At 52.2% G+C, this 24,975-nt stretch overlaps 3 protein-coding genes across 3 annotated transcripts; 1 reads left to right on the forward strand and 2 right to left on the reverse strand.

Moving 5' to 3' along the window:
• Positions 1-1,078: 1,078 nt before the first annotated feature.
• Positions 1,079-9,896, reverse strand: ENH_00041800 (ARID/BRIGHT DNA-binding domain-containing protein, putative; the record flags this gene model as incomplete). The annotated part of the gene is made up of 13 exons (XM_013580750.1): positions 1,079-1,288; positions 1,553-3,739; positions 3,949-4,193; positions 4,348-4,450; positions 4,547-4,608; positions 4,804-5,023; positions 5,131-6,972; positions 7,085-7,633; positions 7,987-8,105; positions 8,323-8,429; positions 8,617-9,032; positions 9,365-9,514; positions 9,768-9,896. 13 exons carry the CDS (start codon positions 9,894-9,896, stop codon positions 1,079-1,081), a joined length of 6,339 nt encoding a protein of 2,112 aa, XP_013436204.1.
• A 1,292-nt stretch (positions 9,897-11,188) lies between these two features.
• ENH_00041810 (2-oxoglutarate dehydrogenase, putative) lies at positions 11,189-18,334 on the forward strand (the record flags this gene model as incomplete). The annotated part of the gene is made up of 12 exons (XM_013580751.1): positions 11,189-13,231; positions 13,510-13,611; positions 13,743-13,809; positions 14,095-14,291; positions 14,774-14,939; positions 15,414-15,560; positions 15,752-15,915; positions 16,187-16,350; positions 16,853-16,986; positions 17,276-17,404; positions 17,704-17,843; positions 18,128-18,334. 12 exons carry the CDS (start codon positions 11,189-11,191, stop codon positions 18,332-18,334), a joined length of 3,660 nt encoding a protein of 1,219 aa, XP_013436205.1.
• A 699-nt stretch (positions 18,335-19,033) lies between these two features.
• ENH_00041820 (hypothetical protein, conserved) lies at positions 19,034-23,131 on the reverse strand (the record flags this gene model as incomplete). The annotated part of the gene is given in 8 exon segments (XM_013580752.1): positions 19,034-19,105; positions 19,311-19,388; positions 19,923-19,968; positions 20,527-20,677; positions 21,130-21,208; positions 22,178-22,320; positions 22,739-23,030; positions 23,036-23,131. Coding segments are annotated over 8 exon segments (957 nt in total).
• Positions 23,132-24,975: the final 1,844 nt, after the last annotated feature.

Below are 24,975 nucleotides of genomic sequence, written 5' to 3' on the forward strand. Positions count from 1 at the left end.
GCTGCGTGGACTGTGCAGAGAAATGCTATTTCTCTGCACAATCCACACAGCCTCTCTCTACAAGCCCAGGCACAGCGCGAGTCTGGTTCCTTTCGAATGGGCTGGCTAGCCCGCTGTGTATGTGGCTCAATAGCCACATATATATTCACCTGGCTCTCTACTTTGATACACTGCATGCAGTAGCACAGGAACCCACTTTCCACCTAGCTATAGAGTAGCCTAGCCAGCTACGTACTGAGCCAGTTGAGAAGTGAATTACTTATCTACAAGCGTATAGAGATGTGACTAGACACGTGACTGTATAGTTCTCGATGTGGAGACTTGAGACTAAAGAGACCGGCTCTGAGGCATACGCTTCAGAGAACAGCAGTGCAGCGAAGACCATCTCTGAGAAAAAAATAGGAATGGGAAAAGTCCTAGGAAACATAATGAGAGCTAAGTTCACGCACATGAACGAAAGACTGACAAAGATCTCGCAGGGACAAAGACACTGCGCACGACTCAGGTCGCAATTCACAGAGCCGCCGGGCCACCGCGCCACAGGCGGAGCGCTGGAATTTTGGGATGCTCCCAAAGGATGTGATGTTGCAAAGGCAGCTGCTGCTTCTGCTTCGGTTGCCATTCCTTCTGTCAACTCAAGGCTACACAGCATATAAGTCGGCACCAATAGCAGCAACTGCTGCAGCAACAGCAAATCAAATCGCGTAACCATTATTAGCACTAGCCTCTGGTTCTCTCTGCACATGCTGATAAGTATGTGCCGCTGTACAATATACAATAAAGTCAGCTACGTGGCCAGTAACAGGCGTGTAAGGCTCTGTACGTCCTGTTGCAGCTTCGGCTTAGGATGCACGCTTAAAACAGCAGCAACCAGGCATGTTGTCGAAATCAGTGTCCATCAGGTCCTCGTGGTCTCTTCAGCCGTCCGCGCAGTGTCGCAAGGTCGCCTTCCCTCTGCCGCCTTAACTTGGCGGCAATGCCTTATGGTGCTGCTGTTAGCCCTGAACGCGGCGTAGGCAACCTCCAAGGCAGCAGACACACATGTTGCCGCTGCAGCTTCTGCAGCGTGCGCTGCTTGTCATGGCTTTGTTATCACCTTGAGTACACTCAGAGACTCATGAAAGCCCCCAAGATTAGCCAGCGCTCTCAAAGCAGCTGGAGAAACACTTGGATGCTGCTTTTGCTGCTCCTGTTGCTGTTGTTGCTGCTGTTGTTCTATCGCCGGCAGAAGCAACTCCCCCACTACACCCCAGAGAGTGCCACTGAAAGGCGTCCGCAGCCACGCCAGCTGAGAAGCAGACAAGAGAAAAATCATGACTATCAATTTTAGTTGCAACGTTTAAATTTCTACATAGCAAAGCAGCGGTAGCATGAAAAGTTACTGCTCCCGCTATCCTGCAAGCATGCCGGCGAGTTTCAACATCAGCACAGCTGGAAAGCAGGCACACAGGTGTACCGGCACCAACAACGCTGCAGTAGTCAATGCAGAGGATATCTTTTAAGCAAAAGGAGCACCAAACAGCAACAATATAAGCGGCAGGGCAGGGCGTACCTCTGTCAAGAGTGGAAGGTGAGGTCGCAGCAACGGAAGCAACTGAGGGCTTGCAGCCAAGGCCCCAATGCAACCAACAGCAACAGCAGTGGCATCATTAACTCCTTCCCCTTCTTCGTCATCGCTTTCCTGGTCATCCCAGTCAGCTGCTGTTGCTGGTGGAGCCGCTGATGCTGGTGGCGCAGCGGCAGACAGCTGCTTCCGCGCTCCTGCTGGTGAGAATCCTGCCACTCCAACAGCTCCCTGTGCTGTTGCTGGTGCTGCAGCTGGTGTGCCTCTTGCGGAGTCTGCTGGGCTGCATGCTGCTGCAGTGCGAGGTGCCGACTGATGCGGCGTATTAAGCAATTTTTGCTGCTGCCTGAACAGGGCCTGTTGCGGTTGTTGCTGCTGCTGCTGGTTATGCTGCAGCCGCTGCTGTTGCTGGGGATGCACAGTATTGGAAGATTGCTGTTGCTGCTGGTTTGCATGAAGCGCGAGCTGCTGCTGCTGAAGCTGCTGTGTTGGCACCTGCTGAGGCGCCATCCCCCGCCGCTGCTGTAACTGCGGTTGCTGCGGCTGCAGCTGCTGCAACTGCCACGTGCCTACCGCTGCTTGGTTTGACATTGTTTCCTGAAACTGCTGCTGTTGAAGCCACACTGACTGTTGCTGTAGCAACTGCTGTTGTTGCTGCTGTTGCATTTGTTGTTGGTGTAGCTGCTGTTGCTGTTGCAGGTGGAGTTGCTGCAGCTGTTGCTGCTGCAGGTGCTGGTCTATCTGCTGCTGCTGCTGCTCCGTAGGTGCGCCAGATGCGTTCACCGTAGGCGACGGAGGCAGCGCTGCACCCAGTTGCTGGGAGTAGTCGAAAGTGAGTGACGGTCTTGCGGCTTCCGTATCCTGGTGCTGTTGATCTAATTGCTGCGGCTGCTGCTGCGGATGCTGCAGCAGCTGTTGTTGTTGTATGTGTGACTGCTGCATGTCTTGCGAGCGCATCTGAAACGGCTGTTGCTGTATGTGCTGCTGCGGCATCATGTGCTGCTGTGGAGGCACCACGTGATGCTGCTGTTGTGGCTGCAGCAGCTGCTGCTGCATCTGTTGCTGCATTGGGGGGGTGGCGAATGGTAGGCGCTGTTGCTGCATCACGTGCTGTTGCTGCAGCTGCTGTTGCTGCATCGGCATGCGCTGCGGCTGCTGCTGTTGAATGTCCATTGGTACAGGAGAAAAAGGTGGGACCGCCATGGGTGCTGGCTGCAGCAGCTGCTGTGGGATGGGCTGCTGCTGCAAGTGCAGCTGCTGCGCCTGCATCTGCTGCTGCTGCATGTGCTGTTGTTGCTGCTGATGCAAATGCATTGGGGGCAGGGCAATGGGTTGCTGCTGCACCATTCCAGGCATTAGCTGCGTCGGCAAAAGTTGGGGTTGCGAAGGCGTCGCTCCATGCTGCTGCATGGAATGCTGTTGTTGCAGCAGCTGCTGCTGCTGCACGTGCTGCCCTTCTTGCTGATTTTCCTGTTCCTGCTGCATTGGCTGCACCATCTGTACACACGGTGCAGCTGCTGTCTGATGCATTTGCGTAGAAGGTTCGGTCGATGGTACCTGCTGCTGCTGCTGCTGCTGCGTGGGGTGCGCAAACTGCTGCTGAGATTGAGGCTGCTGCAGAAACGGCTGCTGTTGCTTCTGCTGTAACAGTTGCTGCTGCTGCGCCACCAGCGGATCCAGAGCTGCTGCAGCAGCAGAGCGCGGACCTCTGGTGTCCCTACGGGACAACAGTCGAGACACAGTCTCCTCCAGACTGCCAGCATCAGTTACACGGTGTTCCGCGGCCCCATGGCTGCTATCTCTCAGCCCTGCAGCGGCAGCAGCAGCAATGGCCTCAGCAGCAAGTTGTTGCCTGTCCTCCGTGGGAAGCCGAGCAGAGGAAGTAACAGCGGCCAGCTGCTGCTGCGGCGGTAGTCTTGGTGTTGTCGATCGCATAAAACGAGGTGCGCCGCCACGGTGCAGCCAGCCTTCTGCTGTTGTTGCACTAGGAAGGTCTGCTGCTTTGTGTGCCGAAATAGATGCTGCTGCACCATCAGGCAGCCGAATGCTGCTGTTGCTGAAGTCATGAGAAGCAGAAGCTGCTGCTACTGCAGCTGCTGACGCACCAGCTCCCGCACACGCTGGGCTAATCGCTTCTGCCAGTTCCTCTTGGGCCAACAAACGCGCGGCCTCCATCTGCACCAAGCGATAGCAGCAAAAGAAGCACCCTAAGAGAGAGGCGAAATTCCAGAGGTACATGAGGTAGCAAAATGCAAGCAAGAACGACATCAGATGCCAGCGACACAAAGGGCTGCAGGGTAAGCAGACACAGCAAAGGCCAACAGATAGTATGGCTCCAGCTGAAATGACAGTAGCAACAACACCAGCAGAAACAGCAGCAATACCATCTTGTGTCGGATATAACGCAACAGAGGCGTCAGAAAGAGTTTCGCCGCAGCTTCCGCTACAGAAGCCTTCGAAAAGTTCGCTGTAGCGGCTTCAGCGGGCTGGTCATGGCTGCTTGCAGCTGCTGAGGTTTCTAATTCTGCCGTTGCTGTGCATGCCGCATGCGCTGCAACTAGTGCTTCCAGACACGATAGCAGCAGCCGTGGCGGGGCGGTACAGGTTAAATACAAAAATGAAAGAGCCGCTGCAGCAAATGACAGCGGTGTAAGAAATTAAACATAACACAGAAGCACTAAACTCAGTAGGAGCCATAGTAACAAAGACCCCAACGACGCCAGTAAGCAGGAAGCGCAGCAGCAAGGACAGCAGCAACACTACCGAGCTCTGCATTGACACACCGCGAATAAGAGACTTCGGTACTCTCAGGCGCGGCAACTCAACCTCTATTTGCAACAGCGCGGCTGCCACTGACAAGAACACATCCATGTGCGGCCCCAGCACCTAAAACAGCAGCAGCAGATGTGCACCCTTTCAATTTCCCGCCAAAACCTCTAATATCGTCAAATGCTGTCGTCGTTGTTGCTGCTTCAGACGCACCGACTGTCTGAAGAGAAGCAACTGAGCCGCTGTTTCAAATGCTGCCTGCAAGAACTGTAAACCTGCAGGCAGAAACAGCAGAGCCACAGCAAGCAAGAACTTGCAGTTTGACTCAGTGGGCTAAAGCAGTGACAGTATCTAGGGCCTCTGTAGTAGCGGCAAGAAAAGCTGAAGCAGCGAAGGCAACGATAGTCCATGCAGAAATAGCATCAGCTGCGCCGGCACGAGCACCAGCGACAAACTTCAATGCGGGCTACCTTTCGCATTGAGAAGTGACCTAGGAAGGCGAACGCCCGCTTCTGCCTGAAGGCAGCGCAGCAGCCTCGCAAGGGAAGCAGCAGCAGCCAGCCCAATCCAAGACTCTTCTGGCTGCGGCCCCTCGGAAATTTGCTTCTTCCCGCGATCTCGCCGTTTCTGTTCGTGGTCAATTTGGGGCGGCCATGACGTCCCAGGGCACACAGAGTAAGACGGAGGTAGCTGCAACCAAGAATAGCACACTTACCAAAGCTGCTAGATAAAATGCTGTTTCAGGGGACTCAACTGCTACTGTTGCTGTGGCTGCTACTAGCGCTGCAGCTGCATACCAGGGAGATAATTGCGGAGAATGCTTTTGCTGCGCTTGTTGCCGTTGAGAGAAAAGGCGAGAGAGCTTCAGCCTCTGAAGCGAAATCGAGAAAGAGCATTTCCTGCAGCTGCTGTTGCTGTTTCTGTGCAATCGTAGCCGCTACGCCTGCTGCTGAAGTAGCGGGCATCCCCCGAGTAGTGCACGGCGCTGCTGCTGCAGCAGCAGCGGTTTCTGCCACGGCTTCCTCTTCAGTAACAAGCTGCTGCTTCACTCTGTTCACAAGGGGCGAGAGAGAAGCAGCAAACTGCGGACCCAGCTGCTGCAGCAGCCGGAGCAAGACAAACATACGTCTGCTGCTGCTATCTCGGCGTAAATTACAGGCAGAAAATATCGCTGCTGCTCTGCGCATCAGCAGCAGCTGCAAAGGACGTGGCAAAAGCTGCACCGCCTGCTGCAGTGCTTCAGCAATGGACTGTACAGACACTGCATTATCGCTATCTGCAGTAGCAGCGGCTTCTGTTGCTGCTGCATCACCACTGTAGCTGGCGTCATTGCCGTATCCTGATTTTGTCAGCGCAGAGATACAGGAATGCCCAGCACCAGCAGTCGCAGGGACGGATAGCGGTGTTCGAGGTGGCTCCTGGTGCTGCTGCATGTGGACAACGACGAACTCTGTGGCGTCCTGCAGCAGCACTGCAACCGAGGAGGGGGGTTCCTGCAGCTGCTGCTGCAGGACAGCAGCAGCAACAGCAGTGCCACTGGGAGATGTGGCTCCTGGACTGAACTTCTGGACCCTAGTCTGCTGCGGCAGTGCCTGATGCGTTTTGTGAGGCCCGACTGGTACTGTCGGCGTCCCTGAACTTCGTTGTTGCTGCTGCTGTTTCTGTTTGTCCTCAGGCGGCTCTACAGGCACGCCAAAAAGGAAATTTTGAGTTGGCGTTGGGGGCGGCAGTGAAGAGGCGACGGCACGGGGTGTGCTCACAAGTGGGGCGTCCGTGTTCCCAGCGCCAACTGCTGTCCCTGCTGTTCGTGCAGCTGGCGCTGCTACTGCTGGTGCAGCGTTTGCAGAGCTGCTCTCGCTAAATACCTCTTCCTCAGCGGTGCGCAGTCGCTTTGCTGCTGCAGGCACTGCGGAAGTACCATCGCTTGCTATGGAAAATGAGTCCCTCTTTGACTGTCGGCCCTGCTCTTGCGTTTGCTGTTTCTGCTGCTCTTGTCGCTGCTGTTGCTGCTCATGCTGCTGTTGCTGCTGCTGCCGTTTCTGTGACTCCGACGGTTCGAGACCTAGCATTGTCTGCAGTTGCAACAATTGCCGCAGCTCCCACCTGGTACTGTAGCTTCGCAAGGCTTCGACAGCGTAAGCTTTTGAGGACGTCGCCTCTGTTGCCCCAACCCCTAGGGCTCCCTCTTTCTCTTTAATAAGGCCTTCTAGTAATTCTGCTGCTGACAATTTGACAAATGCTGCTGCTCCCTCACCTGCCGGAGCTGCCATTACGGGTGGGAGCGTAGCTGAGCGAGGGGTAACAGTACCAGCTCCTGTCGCTTGCGCTGTAGCAGCGGCAGCACGACTTGCAGCAACACGCATCATCTTTTCTGTCCGTAGTGCAGCAACAGCAACGCAATCGACAGCCGATAATAGCGCAGCAGCTGCAGCCTTCAAGTTCGCACCTTCCTCCTCCAGCCGCTCCTCCTTCAAAGGCCCCCCCCAAAACTCTGGGAAGCCTCCAGAAGCGCTACCGCTGCTGCTGCTGCTATTGCTGCTGCTCCCCCTTAAAGGCAGCGTTGGCGGACGAGACAGTGCATCCGCAGGGGACTCTGGGCGACGGAAGACTCGGCCTTGGCGTGTCAGGGCTCCACTGACCTGCGCGTGCGCCCAGTGTGCATGCAGACAAATAGTGCTATGCAAACAAATCCTGAAACACCATGCATCCGGCGTAGGCACTAGATCCTGATATCTTAAGTCGAACGCATACCTCGCTTGCTTGATCCTGCTCTTCCTCATGGTCTACCCATTCCCCATCACTATCCACAATTTCTTCTGCGTCCTCAGCAGCAGCTACAGCAGCTTCAAATACCGCGTAAGAGTTGTTGTTGCTGCCGTTGCTGCGCTGCGCCGCGGCACCAGCGACCAACAACGGTCCAATAGAGGCCCGGCTGTATCCTGCAAGGTAGAGTCTGTTCTCCACCGGCAACAGCAAATTCGCTGACAAGGCGCTTGCCAGCTGCAGCGCGTGCAATGCCAGTAGGGGCCCTGCCTTGCTGCTGGCGTTGCTGCTGGCTGCGGACCACGGCACACCGGGCAGCAGCAGCAGCTGGGGCTGCAAAATATCCATCGGGTCTAAAGGAGCTGCTGCATCTGCAGCTCTCCCTGCTGGCGTTGTAGCTATGTTGTATATACACCCCAAAACCTGCGGCAAGTCGACGGCCGGCTCGCGAGGACGGTGCAGCGACAGCAGTCCTTCTCTGCATGCTGCTGCCGCTTCCTCCAGCAGCAAGCTCACTTCATACAGCAACCCAGGATGCTGCAACCGCAACGGCAGCATTATCAAAGACTCCAGCGCCACCGCATGTGTCGAAAGCACCTACCACAACTGAAGTGGTTAAAGGTTCATAAGGGCAGTTACGTAACCAGCAGCACAGCTAAAATGAAAACGACGACCAGTAATCCTGATGGCACCACCCAAGCCTCCAGCTGCTGCTGCTGCTGCTGCCGCTGCCAAATAGGGCTACTGGTGCGTTTGTCATTGCCAGTATATGTTTTAGCGCTGTCGCCGGACTATGTGCGCCAGCAAAAGTACTAGCTGTTGTTGTTGCTGCCTCCTCCCCTGTCGCTGTTGCCGCTGGGCGTGTCGCTCCTGATTTTCCTGTTGCTCACCTGCTCGAGGGAAATGCCCCTGAGGGGCCTGGACAAATAATAAAGGCAATTTACAGCGAAAGGAAAATCGCCGGGGGCATAACGGCGGTCGGCTAAACTTTGCGTAAGACGGCGCACGTCTGAATGGCAGAAGCAGCAGCAACGACACCAGCACTATACACACAAACATGTGAGCAAGCAGGAGCGAATGAGAAGAGGAAACTGATATTAAGAGGCAGAGCTCGGAATTACCTCCAGGCCATGAAAAGCCAGGCATACAGAGGCACAGCGGCATATCTAGGTCTCACTCCAAACCCTACGCCCTAGACCCTACACCCCAAACCCTGTAATGTAAACCCTTGCCTGTAGCTGGCCCCAGCTGTCCTGACTCTACAAGATGGCGCCGGCGCTCACGAGCCAGCAAGCGCGCAGCAACTGCCTCGGGCGAGTACTTTGCAGCCAGCCTGCACGAACCCTCATCCTGAAACCCTGAACTGTATTCCTTCAGCCCTAGTCCCTAGATCCTAAAGCCCTAGACCCTACGGGCTGTTTTTCGGGTGGCATATACACGTGCTAAAAGCGGAGAGCACATAAACCCAATATGTTTGGCTGCTCTTGGGGACCCCGTGCGAGGTAAATCCTTGGCCCGACCTGTCCCTCCTCCTGATAAGCCTGAATATATCCGCTGCCGCATGCCTTTGTTGCAGCGCTGCTCGTCTTTCTGCTTTGACCTTGTTGCTGAGCATGTCGGCCTCTGAGCCTTTCACGTGTTCTTCCTGCTCTTGCTCCTCCTGCAGCTGCTGCAAGTGCTGCTGCTGCGGCAGCATGTGATGATGGGGATACTTCTGTGGGTGTCCAGCTGGCCCCACTGCAAGCTGCTGGGAAAGGTTGCTGTTCGTTCCACTCGCCGCTGCTGCTGCAGCAGAGTACGGCGCAGAAGTGGCAGCTCCAGCAGCAGCACCCCGTCTCGGCAACTCTAGGCCCGGGGGCTGTAGCTGTTTCCTCAGTTCCGGAGAGACCTTCTCTCCCTCAAATGGCCGAATCCAGCGCACGTAAAATCGCTTGACCTGAATTCAATTGTAAAGGCATCTCATATAACACGCACAATGTTGCTACTGCTGCTGTTCAAGCTGATGCTGCTGCTAGTCTTGTTGATGCTGCGATGGGCCTGGGTGACGCTGCTCGTGCCCCTTCTACTGCTGGCAATCTGAACTACGCAAAAGCCGAGGAATCACCAAAAGCTGAAGCAGCAGCAGTAGTAGCGCTAACACCAGCTCAGCGCTGGCAAACACGAATATAGTCAGTAACGGAACACGCAGCACGATCACCATCTGGTCACCTCCATTTGAAGCAGTAGCCTTAGCAGCACCAGCAACAGCAGCGCCACTTGTATCCTGACCTGTTCAATCTCTTGTTGGCTGGGTGCCTTGTCTTTGGGAATTACCCCGAGTTGCTTGCCTAGGAATCCCCACTTATTGTTCTTATTCACCCGAGGGAACCCCCCTTGCTGCATCGCGACCAGAAACATGTCGTAAAGATCTATGCGTACCTAAACACACACTCAACATACATTTTTCTGCTGCTGCTGCTCCCGCAGCTGCTGTCGTGGCTGATGATGCTGATGCTCGTGGCGCAGCTGAAGCGGCAGATCCCCCAGCCATCTCTGTTGTTACGGGTGTGCCCTGCTTGTATTGAAGCTGTTGTTCTTCGTGAAGTCCCATGGTGCTGTCGGCGGCGCTGTTATTGCTGCTGCCGCTGCTGCAATCAGTCTTGCTTCTGACGCTAATAAATAGGTTGCATACCCCCAATAAAGGGTCTGGGGCTAAGGTCTGTCCCCTTTCGGTATGGAAGGCGGAAAGCGAGGAGAAGAAAGTGGCGCGGTCCATCAGGGTCCGGCCTGAGCTGCTGCTGCTACTGCTGTTCGCGTTCATTGTGCTGCTGCTGCTCGTCTTGCTACTGCTGTTGCTTTTGCCAAAACGACGCTGGCAACACTTTGCCCACAGTCCACGGCGCCAGGGCCGTTGGAGTTGCTTATGCAGCTGCTGTCAGCTCTACTTCTCAGGCTGCTGCTTCTGGAGCTTTTGAAAGGTTCGTACGGGGGATTCGTTGGCCCGCTGCCCCTGCCTCTGCTAGGACTGTTTGCTGCTGCTGCTGACGTCGCTGTCGCTGTTGCTGTTGCAGTAGGCACAGGACAAATCGTTCGTAACTGTAACAAGGCGCTGCTGCAGGCCCAAGAGACACTCGGGAGACTTAGTCGCAGCAGCGGCAGCAGCAGCAGCAGCTCTAAAATTGCTGCAGCAGCCGCTTCTGTCGCCGCTGTTACTGTAAAACTGGCCGTGGAAGAGGCATGCCCCTGTAGTTCTTGCTGCTGACTAGACAGGGATACACCAGCCACTAAGTGACTCTGCTGTCGGATTATGCCGCTGCTGCTGTTGCTGCAGCAGCAGCAACAGCAGCAGCTACACGGGGCACCAACCAGTGGGGTGGATGGTGCAGCAAGACAAAGTTCCTCAGGGTTTTCTGCGTGTCGCAGCTGTATTACTTGATGCTACTGCTGCTGCCGGTGCATGCAAGGCCGCTCCCTCCTGGGGGCGGCGACTGCAGCAGCCACAGCCGCTGTAGCTGTACTTGCTAGGGAAGTGGCGGCTTGTTGAAGATTCATTTACACACTCAGCAATTGAGAAGCTGCTTTAAATACATAAAACAAATATTGTTAAGTAGCATTTAAGGGAGGCCACTTGCTTGCTGCTGCAGCTCGTCGACTGGCCAACGGCAGCAACGGGGACAGTACCAGCAGCAGCAGCAGCAGTAGCAGTACTGCATAGCGCCCTCCTACAAAGCTCTGCCCGCAGCTGCTGCTGCTGCTAGGGTCTTCTGTGTTTGTTGCCTTTCTGCAGTACACTCTTGGCGCTTTACTTATCTGGTCTTTTCCACCAGTAGTTCCCTACTGCAGTAGCAGCAGAAGAGCTCATAACAGCAGCAGCAGTGGCAGCAGCTGATCTGCGCATCGGCACGCAGGTCGAGGCACACACTGAACCTTCTTCTCTTCGCTTTTTCTCTAATATTATTGTTGCTGCTGCATCTGTTGCTGTGGGGAGTACCCAAGCGGCACCGTGCTCCTGGAGGCGTCGTGCAGCGCTCAGCAGCAACAGCAGCAGCAGCAGCAGCTGCTGCTGCTCTCAAATCCGTTGTTCAGCATCAGTGGCCAAGGCAGCAGCGCAAAATGTGTGCAGCTGCAGCGAAGGCGCTGCAGCTGCAGCAGCGGTGCCTCTTTCTCTCTAACTCATCTCGTGTGCTGACGTTTCCAAGACTCTCAACGGCATCATCGGTAGCAGCAGCAGCGGACCGCAGTCACTCAGGCCTTCTCCACCCTTCTTTCTGCCCTTATAAGCAGCAAGCTCGCCAAGCGAGCACCACGCAGGCCACTTCAGTCCCGAACCAGTCCAAAGGCAGCAATGGCGGCAGCAGCTCCAGCAGTACCTCTGCAGCAGCAGATGGCTTCTTATCCGGCACCGCTACTTCCTACGCGGAGCAGATGCTTGTCGCATGGCGCCGCGATCCTTCATCTGTGCACTCGTCTTGGGCGTCCTACTTTACAAATTTGGAGAGTGGCCTGAACCCAGCTCTTTGCTTCACCCCTCCTCCAACGCTGCTGCAGCAGCCGGCTGCGGCAGCTGCCGCCGCTGCAGCAGCTGCTGCCGCAGCTGCAGCAGCTGGGAAAACAGCTGCGGGGCTTCACCAGGTCCCGGGAGCGACGGCAGGGGCGATGGCGGGTGTCCCTGACCGTGCAGCAACCGCCGCTGCTGCAGCTGCCGCCGCGTCTGCTGCGGCCGTTGCTGTACAAGGCACTGCCACCCCCGCCAGTGCCTCCATGCCAGCCATCACTCCTGCCCAGCCTATCAGCATCAGCAGCAACGATCCCCTTACTGCTGCAGCCACAGCAACTGGTGTTGCTGGCACTGGTGGCCACCAGTCTGTCCACGACACGTCTCGGCTGATCCAAATGATTAGGGGATATCAGACAAGGGGCCATGAAATAGCCAACATAAACCCCTTGGGGCTTCCCCGGAAGCCCCCCTACTGTTCGCTGAGAGCAGCGCAGCGGCCACTGCAGCTGACCCCCGAGCAGTATGGGTTCACTGCTGCAGATATGGACAGGGTATACGACACGAGGGTGCCTGGGATGCAGGGATTCTTGTCCCCTGACTCTCCTCCTCGACGGCTGCGGGAGCTGGTGGAGCGGCTGCAACAGACCTACTGCAGCAGCATGGGGGTTGAGTACATGCATATAGCAGACCCTAGTGTGTGCAACTTCATTCGGCAAAAGCTGGAAACGGAGAGGCCCTACGCGTACAGCAGCGACAGCCGCCGCAAGATTCTTGCGCGGCTTGCCCGTGCGCAGCTGTTCGAAAATTTCTGCGCAGCGAAGTTCGCGACCACGCGGCGGTTCGGGCTGGACGGGTGCGAAAGCCTCATAGTGGGGATGAAGGCAATAACAAAAAGGGCTGTCGCTACCTCTGTGGAATCAGTGGTAATTGGAATGGCCCACAGGGGGCGGCTGAACGTGCTGGTAAATGTACTGCATAAACCCATGCAGCAGTTACTGAGTGAGTTCCAGGGGGTATCTGGGTTCGGGTCGAGCCAGTGGGGTAATACAGGGGACGTTAAGTACCACTTGGGGGTCGAGTACGATTTATTTGACCGAGATAGCCAGCGTAGCCTCCACTTGGCGGTGCTACCCAACCCCTCCCACCTGGAGGCGGTGGACCCGCTGGTGCTGGGACTGGCTCGCGCCCAGCAGTACTTTAGAAAGGATAAAGAAAGGGGGTTGGTGCTGCCTATTATTATACACGGCGACGCCTCTCTGGCGGGACAGGGAGTGGTGTACGAGTCACTGCAGATGTGCGCCCTCCCCAGCTATACTGTAGGCGGCTGCGTCCACTTGGTGGTGAACAACCAAATAGGATTCACTACGAACCCAGTGGATGCGGGCTCCGGCAAGTATTGCACGGATATAGCCAAGGCCGTAGAGGCTCCCATACTTCACGTGAACGCCGACGACCCTGAGGCTGTCACCTTCGCTTGCGAACTTGCTCTAGAGTATCGGCAGAAGTTCAAACATGACGTCTTTGTAGACATCGTGGGCTACAGAAGGTTTGGCCATAATGAGCTCGATATGCCGAAGTTCACTCAGCCTCTCACCTACACACTCATCGCCAGAAAGAAGCCCTCGCTTGAAATATACGCTGAGAAACTTGTGCAAGAGGTCAGTGCCAGTAGCGTTTACGCTTCAGTCAGGGGGTTTTAGCTAAGGATTCAAGGCTGGGGAAGAGATGCAGGAAGAGTTGAAAAGGTTGGTAGGGAGAGACGAAAATTGGCAGATGCAAAGGGTGGGAGGTATTGGCCGGCTAAAATTGCGAAACAGGGAGAAAGGGACAAGCGGATTGCGGAAATACACACGCAAGGGACAGATGCCAGCGGTGTGGTGTTGTTCACTTTTAATTAAGTGAATCTTTGCCTGCTCTGGTTTTGTTTGTGTGCCAGGAAGTTTTATCTGCAGAAGAAGTGTCGAATATGAAGGCGGACATATGGGAGTTTTACAACAAAGAATATGAAAGCAGCAAAACATTCGTTCCTGCACATCAGGTTGGCAGTAACTGAGATTTACAGGCACATTGTAGGCGCGCATGCTCGCCTAGATTTGTCTTTGCAAACCCTGCTTCGCTGCCTGTTAGTTGCCGTTTAGTTGTTTGTCAAGGCTCACTTTATTTGTTCAGTATCAATACGCCCCACAATGGAAGCACTTGGTCACCCCAGACCATCCCTCCCCTCCACGAGTTACAGGTACTGCGGACTTGAGACCCTCACAAGCCCTGATCGGCGATAGGTGCCTTAGTTTTATGAGCGTTTAACTTTATTTGATCCTGTTACTGTGCGTCTAGATCAAATGGGATTACATCTGCTTTCCTTATTCCCTTTTGGTTCATTCCTGTCGGACCCTGCGGGCGATTTCGCTGGAAGACAGAGGCAGTAGTTGAATGCTCAAATGATCGAAACATTGAGCAAGTAAGGAAACGATCTGGCGTTTCATTGACTCGATTTCTGTATTAGCCGTTGTGTTCATCACAGGCGTCCGTCTCTCTGCGCTGCGGGAATTGGGGCGCCGCATCTTTACCATCCCTGAAGGTTTTGTACCTCACGCGACAATCGCGAAAATAAAAAAGCAGAGACTAGCGGCTGTTGAAGGCAATGAAGATGAGAAGACTCTTGATTTCGGGGCTGCGGAAAACTTAGCCTATGCTTCGCTGCTAAGCGATGGGTTTCATGTAACTTTGCCCTTAAGTGTATCTTATAGTGAAGTGGGAGTTTAGTTGTTGTTTATTCGATCCTTTTACTGGTCGGTTGCTCAACTCATCTCTTCGCGCTGCTTAATGTGGGGACGATGGGAGGATTCGCCCATGCTCTGTGCAGCGATGTGCTTCATATTGGTCTGGTACCTTTACTTAGCTTGTTTGCTCTTTTATTAGTTAGTTGCCTGTACATTTGTCCAGTTACTGCTTTTTGCTTGTCATTTCTATTCTCCATTGGGGTGCGGTAGAGAGTCAGGCCAATGCCTCTCGTTTTCTTTGGTGTTAGTCTGCCAGTGAAGTCTATGGCTTGCTTCCGTTTGTGTTGCAGTTAATGCCTTGCATTTGTTCATCCATCTGTATGTTCGTCCCGTGTATTTAGCCTATCTGTTTTCGTGACCCCTCATTCTTGTGCATTCCAGCACCGGATGTCAAGTCGCCTGTTGTTTCGTTCATTTCAGATTCGTCTGGCTGGCCAGGACGCTCAGCGTGGCACTTTTTCTCACCGCCACGCTGTATTACACGATCAAGCAGTCGAAGCTCAATACTGCATATTCGATTCTCTAAAGGATCTCAATCTGCCCCACACGATTACCATCTGCAACTCACTCCTGTCAGAGTACGCAGGTAAGGATGCCACAGGGGAAGCGGCTCGGTGGCCTGTGATTGGCCTCTCTCTGTTTTGTCTTCTTTTGTCTGTTTTTGACTGACTGCGTTCCCCTTTTGTTTCGTTTTGTCTAATTTTTTTGCCATCTGTTAATGTTTCCTGCTTCCCTTCGTTTTTATTTTTTTTATTCACGTCCTCCTGCTCGTACGTCGCTTTCCTGGTTTTTTGAGTCGCTCTGTCGTTCTCGTCTATCCCTTATGGCGTTCGCCGTGTCTTGTCTGTTTTGGTTGCCGCTTCCTCTTTCGTTCGTTGAGCCGTTCCAGATGCACTAGTACGGCTTACCTGTGTTTTGGGGACCGAAGCCTAGCAGCCCGTATGGAGAAGTGCTGCATGGTTTATTTTTCGTCAGTCTACCAATATTATTCTGTTAATTGCTCCTCAATCACCTACTGGCCCAAGTACCATTCCTTCACTATCGGCTCACTTCTTCTCAGCCATGGGTTATGAGTTCGGTTACTCGATGGAGCACCCCGACACTCTCACCATTTGGGAGGCACAGTTTGGCGACTTCAGCAACGGCGCTCAGATCATCACGGATCAGTTCGTGGCCTCTGCTGAGGTCAAATGGAACAGACAAAACGGTGCATACAGCGCTGATGATAAATAGCAAAATAGACCTCAGCATGTGTAGATGATTGAGTAAATGATTGGTAGATGGGTAGGTGACAGGCACTAAATCGACTGCAGACATATAGGTGGATAAACCCGAAAGAAGCCCCCTCACTTCGTTTGCATCACCAATTTTCCCCGATTTCGCTGCTCCTGTTTGCAGGTTTGGTGTTGCTGCTTCCCCACGGCTACGATGGTCAGGGCCCCGAGCACTCTTCTGGGCGCATCGAGCGTTTCCTTCAGCTATGCGACGACAGAGAGGATGTAATCCATGAAGAGAATTGGGAATTGTCGAGGTCGTCTGTTATTCAGCAGCATAACATACAGGTCAGATACACGCATTTCAACCGTCACCGTAGAGTGCGCCACTTGTGCTTCTGTCCACTCTCATGGTTTCCCTTTTCTTCTTCTTATCCTTGAATTTGGCTCCAAAGGTTTGGCATTTTGGTTGCGGGATAACTGGTGATTGTTTCTGCCGGTTTATTTAAGCTACCTACCTTCGTCTTACGCCCGTGTATCCACCTGTGCTTCTTAGGGGGATGGAAGTTTGGCCTATCTGGTTGCTTTTTCATCTTTTCTGCAATTTCCTTGTCCGTAGGTTGTCGTCCCCACCGTACCCTCGAATACGTTCCACGTACTTCGACGTCAAGTCCACCGCGCTTTCCGAAAGCCTCTAGTTGTATTTTCGCCCAAGAGAATGCTTAGACTGAGGCAGGCAATGAGCCCCCTCAGAGATATCATGGAGGGGACTCGCTTCAAAAGGTTAGGCATCGAGTAGCTAACTCAACACGCTTGCAACAGGAAACTGGGAGCATAGTACATCTATTCATACGTACAAATCATACTTAGTAGATGATTAGCGGAGTGAACTCATTCATTGGTAGTACGTGATGGGCTAGCGAAGAGCGGTAAGTGATACGGGACGTGATGGGCTAGCGAAGAGCGGTAAGTGATACGGGAAGGCAGAGCAAAGACGTGCAGAGAGGATGACAGCGTCAAATCACGCTAGATATGAGAAGCTAGGTAGAGGCGATTACAAAAGCCCGTTTTACCCCCTTCACTGTCTTGCCTTCTGCACGTGTCTCCGTTGTTCGCATACTGTTGCGTGTCACAAACAACACGTGCAGAAGGGAAAGACGGGGCAGGAGGCAAAACTTGGGCTTTTGGAGCTATAGCGCTGCTTATACTTTCAGTGTTTATGTTGTTGCCTGTGCTTGTCAGCATATGTGCAATGTTCCTGTGTTGTTCCTGCCTTGCGTCACAGATACATACCTGATGATTCCATCACTGACCCTTCCAAGATCGAGCGGCTTATTTTGTGCTGCGGCCAGATCTATTACGACCTCCATGCGGAAAGAGACAGAATTAGAAGTGAATATGGGACGTCAGATAATCCAGGTCAGACTACTGCTGCTGGGGCTTTTGCTCCTGCTGCTGTAGCGTTTTGTGCTGTGTTGCAAAGGCAGCTATTGCCTTCATATGTGTTGCTGTAGTTGCTGCCGTAGCTGTTTCGTTGATATTTACTGCATGTATGCTTATGTGTTCTTGGTTTTTGCTTTCTTTGTATTTAGTGTAGGTCTCGTAGTGCTTGTCTTGGCCCCCGACGGCCGTGTTTTCTTGTGCCGTTCACAATACATAATACATACTTGTTCATACCTGCTTTTACGTGCTTTATGTATTTATTCAGGGAACAAGGTGGCTTTAGCTCGTGTAGAACAGCTCTCTCCCTTTCCCTTCGACTTGGCCATTCGGGACCTCCAAATTTATCCAAACTTACGAACAGTCGTTTGGGCTCAGGAGGAGCCCATGAACCAGGGTGAGGTCAATCCATACTCGAATTTTGCTACTTGACCAGCTCTCCTCCAGTCACGAACTAGGTGGTCAGTTTCTCAGCAAGGCAAACTGATTTGTGTGGCGCTATTTGGCTTCACTAGTTGTTCTTCTCGTACTCTGTTGCTTCATGGTGTTGGGCAAGCATGTGAAAGTTAACGTTTTGCACCGTAGTCCTCGTAAATCAGTTAGCAACGAACCAGCGTAAAGCCCATGAAGTAGCTACTCAAGGTAAGTGTTTTGCAAACGAATAATTTAGTTGCCTATCTGTTTATTTGCGTGCAGGTGCTTGGTCCTACACCAGCAAGCGCATTGAGTCCTGCCTCCGTCATTTGGGCTGCCCAAACAGAATCGAGCGTCCCATTTATGTAGGAAGAGATGTATCAGCAACCACAGCGGTAGGAGATAAGGGCTTACATGACAAGGTACGTTTCTCGCTCTTGACTGAAATGCTGATGCCTTATTAGTTTAGCTTACCAGTCGCCTGCGTGCATGCTTGTTCGCTTTACGTGTTAACTGGTCTGTTTCTCCATGGCTTTGAACCAGTAACAACACCTAAGACAACAGTCGTAGTTTTGTATGACTGGGCAGTTGGCCTTCTGGTTATGGGATTGATTGTCGGTGAACAAACAAATAGATTAATAGATGGGCAGGCACAGGGGTGTCACGAGTTGGTCAGTTGGTTAATTTTTTATATGTTTGCAAACAGGAGCTGGCCCAGTTGCTCCAGGATGCCTTTAACCTGGACTGTACGGACAACTCATACTTGGCAAAATATCTGTCTCGAAGGGTACAGGCGGAGCAACGACAACAACAACAAAAGCAGCACCGAATTCAGCAGCAACAGCTGATGCAGCAGGAGCAGCATCAAGAAGAACAGCGACTGCAGCAAGTGAAGGAGCCGCACAACAACTGAAACTAGAAGCGAAGAACACCGTCCCCGATGTTGGCCGCACACAACAACTGAAACTAGAGCCGAAGAACACCCTCACCGATGTTGGCCGCAGCAACAACAAGCAGCAGCAATAGTTTTCAAGTAATTTAGTGCAAATAAATTCAGTACGCGAGGAGCTGTCTTTTCGCGTCATCTGTTCCAGCAGCATTGCTTTTTTATTCCCACCGCCAGTTTTTGCATTTATATTTCTTACAAGCTGCTGCGGTGCTGTTGCTGCAGCAATACCGCTGCCACAGCAGCAGTGTTACTACAGCAGTCGCGGCAGCGGCGAAGAGCTGCTACTGCCAGAGATTCATGTGCATGGTTTAGGGGTGAAGTTTAGCCGTAGTCAGGATGCCGGCAGCAGCGACTGCAGAGGCAGCAGCAATAGCAGCAGCATCAGCAGAGATTCCTGCTGCTACCAAATTGCTCAGGCCGCCGTTGTGGCTTCTTCGTCGTAATTGAAATAGTGGACGCCGAAGGTTCGAAGTTTGCGTTCAAGCGATTATGTTTCAGCGATCTAGGACAACTGATTTACTGTCACGGGTTTAGAGATTTGGCTAAGCTTTTAGGTGTATGGCGCAACCGTGCGCTTCATAGGTTAAAGTAGCAGTAGTGACTTTAGCAGTAATAAGTTCCACAGTCTACGATGAGGTGGTAAGACAGGGCAGAGCGTCGGTTTCAAGGTCTAGGCTTCTTTTTCTTTTTCGCTGCTCTTCGCCTCTGTGCCATGGCCTTGCGATCTTCGTAAGCCTGAACCAACAGCGACAGCAGCGGCAGCGGTTACAGTGAAGAGAGCGATACGTGGCCAGGAGGAGACGCCATCAATAAAGGTGAGGGATAGAAGGACACGCGCAGGAGCAGAACGTGGAGCATTCAGGCGGGAGGGAAGAACCAGAAGAGCTGAAGCAAGCCAAAGAGCAATGAAAAGGAAGAGTCGACAGGTAGGAGGGTCTACCTGCTGCAAAGCTTTGACTGTTTGTTTGTGCTCTTCATCTTCCTGTACGAACCGTCTCCTCCAATCCTCAAAGGCGTCCTAAGCAGCATTGAAAGAGGTAACCCGTATATCTTTCTTATTAATGAATAGGACCCAAAGCATTGACGAAGCATTCATACAGTCATCTGCCTAGTCACCTACCTATGGAGAATGGACGGCTAATTGCCTAGGATATAAATCTTTAATATTAAACTATTTCCACTCTGTTTCGTTGGCTAGAACTGAATGCATTAGCAAAGTGGTTCGCTGCGCATTAACCGGAGAAAGAACTATGTCAGTACTACAATGTTTTAACGCCTTGAATTTAGCAACAAAGAAGAGGGCACACAAAGATAGAAGAGCGCGCATGAGAACAATTGACGCATGCTAGCTCTTCAGCTGGCAAGCTAGCTGGCCAGGGTGCTTGCGTTTGTAGCCCCGTAGTTCGTTAATTAGCTACGAGTGCACACGATTTATTAGGACTATTGCCTTAACCTCGCTTGTTATCTATCTTTTTTGAAGTCAATCTAGCTATCTAGCTCGGCTCCCCAGCTATAGCTGCCGCGACGCTATCCATGGCGTTCAAGTGCTCACCGCCTCTCTGGCAATAGCACGACTCTCGCTGCCTTCCACTGCCAGCCTGCATGCAGACACAATTCCAAATGCTCTCGTTTGATACTGATGCTAGATGGCTACCTAGCCGCATGGACAGTACTACCAGCCGGACAAAGGAAGATACAGAGACAGGCTGAGGCAAAAATGCGAGGGAAAAGTACAAAAAAAGGGATATAGCAAAAAGAAGAAACAGGTTGGTAAGTCCAACGAAACAAGTACGGATGCCGACTCATAAAGACGCAGATAACAAAACAAAGCGACCAGTGAAGAAATGCAGACGAGCAAAGTGTACGGAGAAAAAATTGGCAACGAAGTGAGTAGAAGAGGGGAGGAAGCAGAGGCTAAAGCGGGGAAGCACAGGGCAGAAAAACGAACACAAAAGGACACAGATAAACTGTGTAAGAGGGCAAGAAAATGCAGGAGGAAAGGAAGGAAGCATGACCCAGAAAGCCAACTAGGAACAAAGGGGGCTAGAGAAATGAAGAAAAAGGCAAGCCGAGGCAAAAGGTGGCCTTTCAAGGCAAATACAAAAGAGGGGGCCAAAAGAGACAAAAACAGGCAGACACGAAAACGTCCATCACACCTGAATGCTTCAATCTCCATTTTTCGTGCTTTGCTGTTGGCTTCTTCTGCTGCCATTAGCCTCTTTTCTATTGCCTCTCTGTCCCTCACGTTTTCACAGCAACGGTGATTGGCAGCAACCAGTAAACTCAAACGACGATGCTGCTCGGCAGCTGCATTGCCGAAAGCAACACAATCAGTAGCAGCAAATACACAGCAGCTCTGCAACAGGCACAGCGACAGCAAAGGAAAAAAAAACAGAAGCAAAGGAAGGCACAACGGCACCAAAGGCAGGCAGAGCAGCACCAGCACCTCCATCAGAATACAGAGTTATACAGAGACTACGATGAACACCCAAAGCAGCAGGCGAAGCAAGAACACCAGCGACAATAGCAGCAGCAGTAGTTAAGCAAACCACTCCAGTGCTATCAAAAAGAGCAACAGCAGCCCATGGCGTCAACACGGTACGACTAAATGTTCCCGGTTCTTCCGTCACTGCTGTTCCTGTCACTGCTGGTGGTGCTGCCGTTGAGTTACTGCAACGGCAGCACCACCAGCAGTGACGAGAACAGGAGCAGCAGTGACGAAAGAACCGGGAACATTTATTCGTGCCTATTCGCCTTACTGATGTCATTGTCACTGATGTCGAGGCACTCCAAAGTAGTGTTGTTGCGAAGACTCTCCAGCAGCAGGTCTCCTCCAGCCTGAAGGAGTCAAGTGCACCTTCAAACCCTTAACTCTTAGACCCGGCACCCAACCCCTTAACCCTATCCCTTAGGTCCATGCGCCATGCCAATCTTGTTAAAAGACTGAACATAGCGCGTTATGCGTTGCCGCTGCGTTGTTACGGGACAAAGCTGCTGCGACAGCAGAAGCAGCGATCCCAAAGCAGCTCTTTCATTATCATACAACCCTTAAGCTTTGAACCGTAGCTCCAATGGCCTACTTTGTCAATCTGCATGCCTCTAAGTGACAAGAACTTGAGTGATTTGTTTTGTCGAAGACCTTTGCAGATTTCTTCGAGGCCCTGAGCGCCCCCTAGTCGGCAGCCCCCCAAATTCAGATATTCTAGTGCTGATGTGGCCTGAAGCCGCAGAAATGAAGGCAGTAGCAGCAGAAGTGACAACAGCTGAGGCGGTTACGACGTGAATGGGAGTGAACAGCAACCGTAGCGACAGAAACGGCTACGTTGACTGCTGCAGCAGTGGCGCAGTTCCTTATCATGTGGGGATTATTCTCTGCGGGTTTGTCCTCTAGGCCTTGCCAAATAGTTCACTGCATGAAGATGGCGGGAGTGCAGGAACTGTGCCTGCTCACCACTGCAGTTCATACATGCTATACTGCAAATTCTGTTATTTACTACTTCCGCTGCTACTACTACTGCTGCAGCAAGTATTGGTGCTTGCCATTGCTCCTGTTCGTACAGCTGTGGCTACTCAAGGGAATTATTTTGATCAGCGCCATAGTAGTGAGCCGTGGCCCCTGTAATAAGCAGCAACGCCTGATGCAGGCGCAAAACTGGGGGCACCGGCCAAGGCAGCTACAGCAGGCGCAGCGCCAATAGAAGCCGTGGTAGCCACAGCAACTGCAGCCACAGCAACATTCATAGAAACCATAGCAGAAACGGCAAGAATAGCCAGAGCCACTGCAGCCTCCGCAGTAGCAGAATGTACCTCAATGCATTTCCTGAGTGCAACAGCCGTTGTATAGCCCAAGTAATTTCCTTCTAGTGAAACTTTTTTCAAATTTTTCATTAAAGCCAAAGAACTGCAAACGCCAGGCCCGTCATCATCTGTTAAAGAGACGCGACTTAAGTCTGCAGCACAGACGCTAAAACCCTGAACAGCACTCCATAGGCTCTGGGTCCTAGAAGCCAGACCCTATACTCTATGCTTCATACTTGAAGGCTGAGAAAGTAGCATCTAGAACCTAAGGCTAAACATTTCGCCATGAAAAATGAATCCAAGCCCAAGTCCAAAAAGGCTTGGGTTCAGGGGTTTATGTAAAGCTAGGAGGATAGCTTGAGTGTGACTTGGCGTTTGGACTTAAAGTGCAGGGACGTGAGGTTGCTTTAGGTGAGCAGAAGGAAAAACAAAAGCTAAGATGGGAAGTACCATACGGGCAGAGACATAGGCACTCGCAATAGGGTGACTCAAGTGCTTGTGAGTAAGTACGCCCTCATTTTTATGACCAAGCTCGGGGAAATCTGACGAGCCAAAGATGGGAAACCCCACCTAATTCTTCAATTTGCTCGTTGTCTGCCAGAACATCTCTTAACAACATGCGTATCTGCACAGGTGTGAGACCGAGGGACCCAAAAGACAATGAGGCAGGGATATACGCTTCCTCTTCTGTCTCAGCGCCAGTACTGCTGCTGCTGCTGCTGGAGCTCCTCGCTAGCCTCAGCAGCGCCGTAAAGTTAGTGTCCTTTCTGGACCTCCCTTCTTCCTGTTTGCGTTGTTGCTCCTGAGCATCCTGCATTAGTTTTTTCTGCATTTTGCTTCTCCTTAAATATTCATCCTGCCGTTTTAAAGCCAAAGAGCGGATGCGCTCATCTTGCAGACGCTCTCCAGCTTCTTGTTGCTGCTGCAGCTCCTGGAAGCAGCAAATAACACAGGCTGAGCCATAACGTGGAGAAGCTTGTGCAAGCATCCAGAAATGCAGCCACAGCTGCAGTTGCACTGACGATTCGACCTGTCCTACGTAGTGTTCTGGACCGCTGTCTTTTCACGCTGCGTCTTTTTCCGTCTGTGAAATTGCTTGCGCATGCTGCTGTAAGACAACGGTCTAGTTTCGATGAGTAAAGACTGGGCAAAGATTAGGGAACAAGGGTCTTGCCTGTTCCCGCCGCCTCTGCAAAAGAGCCTTGAGAGCCTCCGTCTGCGGCAGCAACTCCGCCACTGGGAGTATTACAAGGGGTGCAACGGGCTTAGGCTCAAGCGAAGCCATCTTTTAAGCTTGGAATCTGCCGAGAATTAAGGAGAAAGGGCTGTTTCAGTGTCCCGAAAGGTTTTCTCGGTGGTCTAAATACGAATTCTTATATTCATGAGAGGAAAATCGGAAAAACTGGAGGGGAGATGTGGTAAGGTAACATCTCGGATGGAGCCCAAGTGACCTGCTCGGCAGAGTACAGCAGAACAACAGTGAAGAAGAGGCCGCTTCATCCTTCTGCTTACCCAAGAGCCCTTTCAGTGAAATGTTGTTACAAAAAATTTCATTTTTCAATGAATCAATTATCTGCCCCCATAAGATGCCGTAAAGGCATTCACGACCGCCTTATCGTTAAAGGTTCCACGGCGGATATGAGAGAAGCATGACTTAGGTTCGCTGCTCTGTTCCTTTCAGAGTGTGTTTCTTCTAACTCACCACCGCTTCAAAAATAAGCCTAACACAATACTCTAAAATATATTGTAGGCTCAATTTGTTTGTTAGTGCTGCTATAAGTGCACTAATGCTGGCGCGATCGCGCAGTCCCGATTGCTGCTCAGGAAGGCTGCTGCTAGACTAGCTAAAGTCTCAAGGGACGGAGAGCCTCTGGTAATCTGTCAACATAGGAGACTAAATCTGTTACAAATAGTGTAAATGCAACACGCAAAAGAGCAGTATGCACACGAACGCTCCACGGACGCTTCACGCTGCCCCATAACGTTGCCCCAAAACTCCGCCGCAACAGTAGCTGCTAGTACGTTGCAAATTCTCAATACAACATAAAATGTAGCAGCATGTACAGGAAAAACTCATCCTGGGCGGTGGGCTTCGTTGCTCTACCCTAACCCGAAGAGTGACGAGGCCAATACATTGCAGCCTAAGCTCTGATAATAAAAGCTGCTTCGGAATCGACTATACGCCCAGAACAAACCCTAGAAAGAGGTGTTTGTATCGCGTCTCCTTTAATCCTGTTTCCCATGCTTGCTCCACTGCACAATGCACGGTGCATGTGCATGACAAGCACAGCGAGGCAGACTTCAAACGTTCAATTTTCAAATATATATATGAATCTATTCAAAATGCGCCAAGTGTGCGTCCGCCGTTGCAACTCAAACTGCAGCAGGCGGCTCTGTGGCCCCTTCCATCAACTGCACCATCATTCGCGCTCTTCACTGCTTGATGCTGAAACGCCTCAATGGGAACAGCAATTGCATGGGAAGCACTCACTACACAAGACCCTTATATTAGCATAGCCGTCCACGGGAGAAGCGCCACCCAAGCCCTGCCATGCGGAGCGCGAAATCCAAAGTATAAGCAGTGACTAAAATATAAACTTCCGCCTACAAGCTGACCGTCTGTTCTTTTAAGCCAAGTGTACCTGATGCCTTCAAGTGCCGACAGCAACGCGCACAGCGAAAAGAATTACCACTGCCAATAATGATTGTATGGATAGATATAAAATGGATCGAATGGCCTGCAGTCGCAGCTGCAACGGCCGCAGCACTGGAAGCAGACTGCTGTACCAGCACAGCCACAGCTGCAC

Source organism: Eimeria necatrix, genomic scaffold (genome assembly GCF_000499385.1).
Source record: "Eimeria necatrix Houghton genomic scaffold, Enh_scaff30, whole genome shotgun sequence".
NCBI classification, from domain to species: domain Eukaryota; phylum Apicomplexa; class Conoidasida; order Eucoccidiorida; family Eimeriidae; genus Eimeria; species Eimeria necatrix.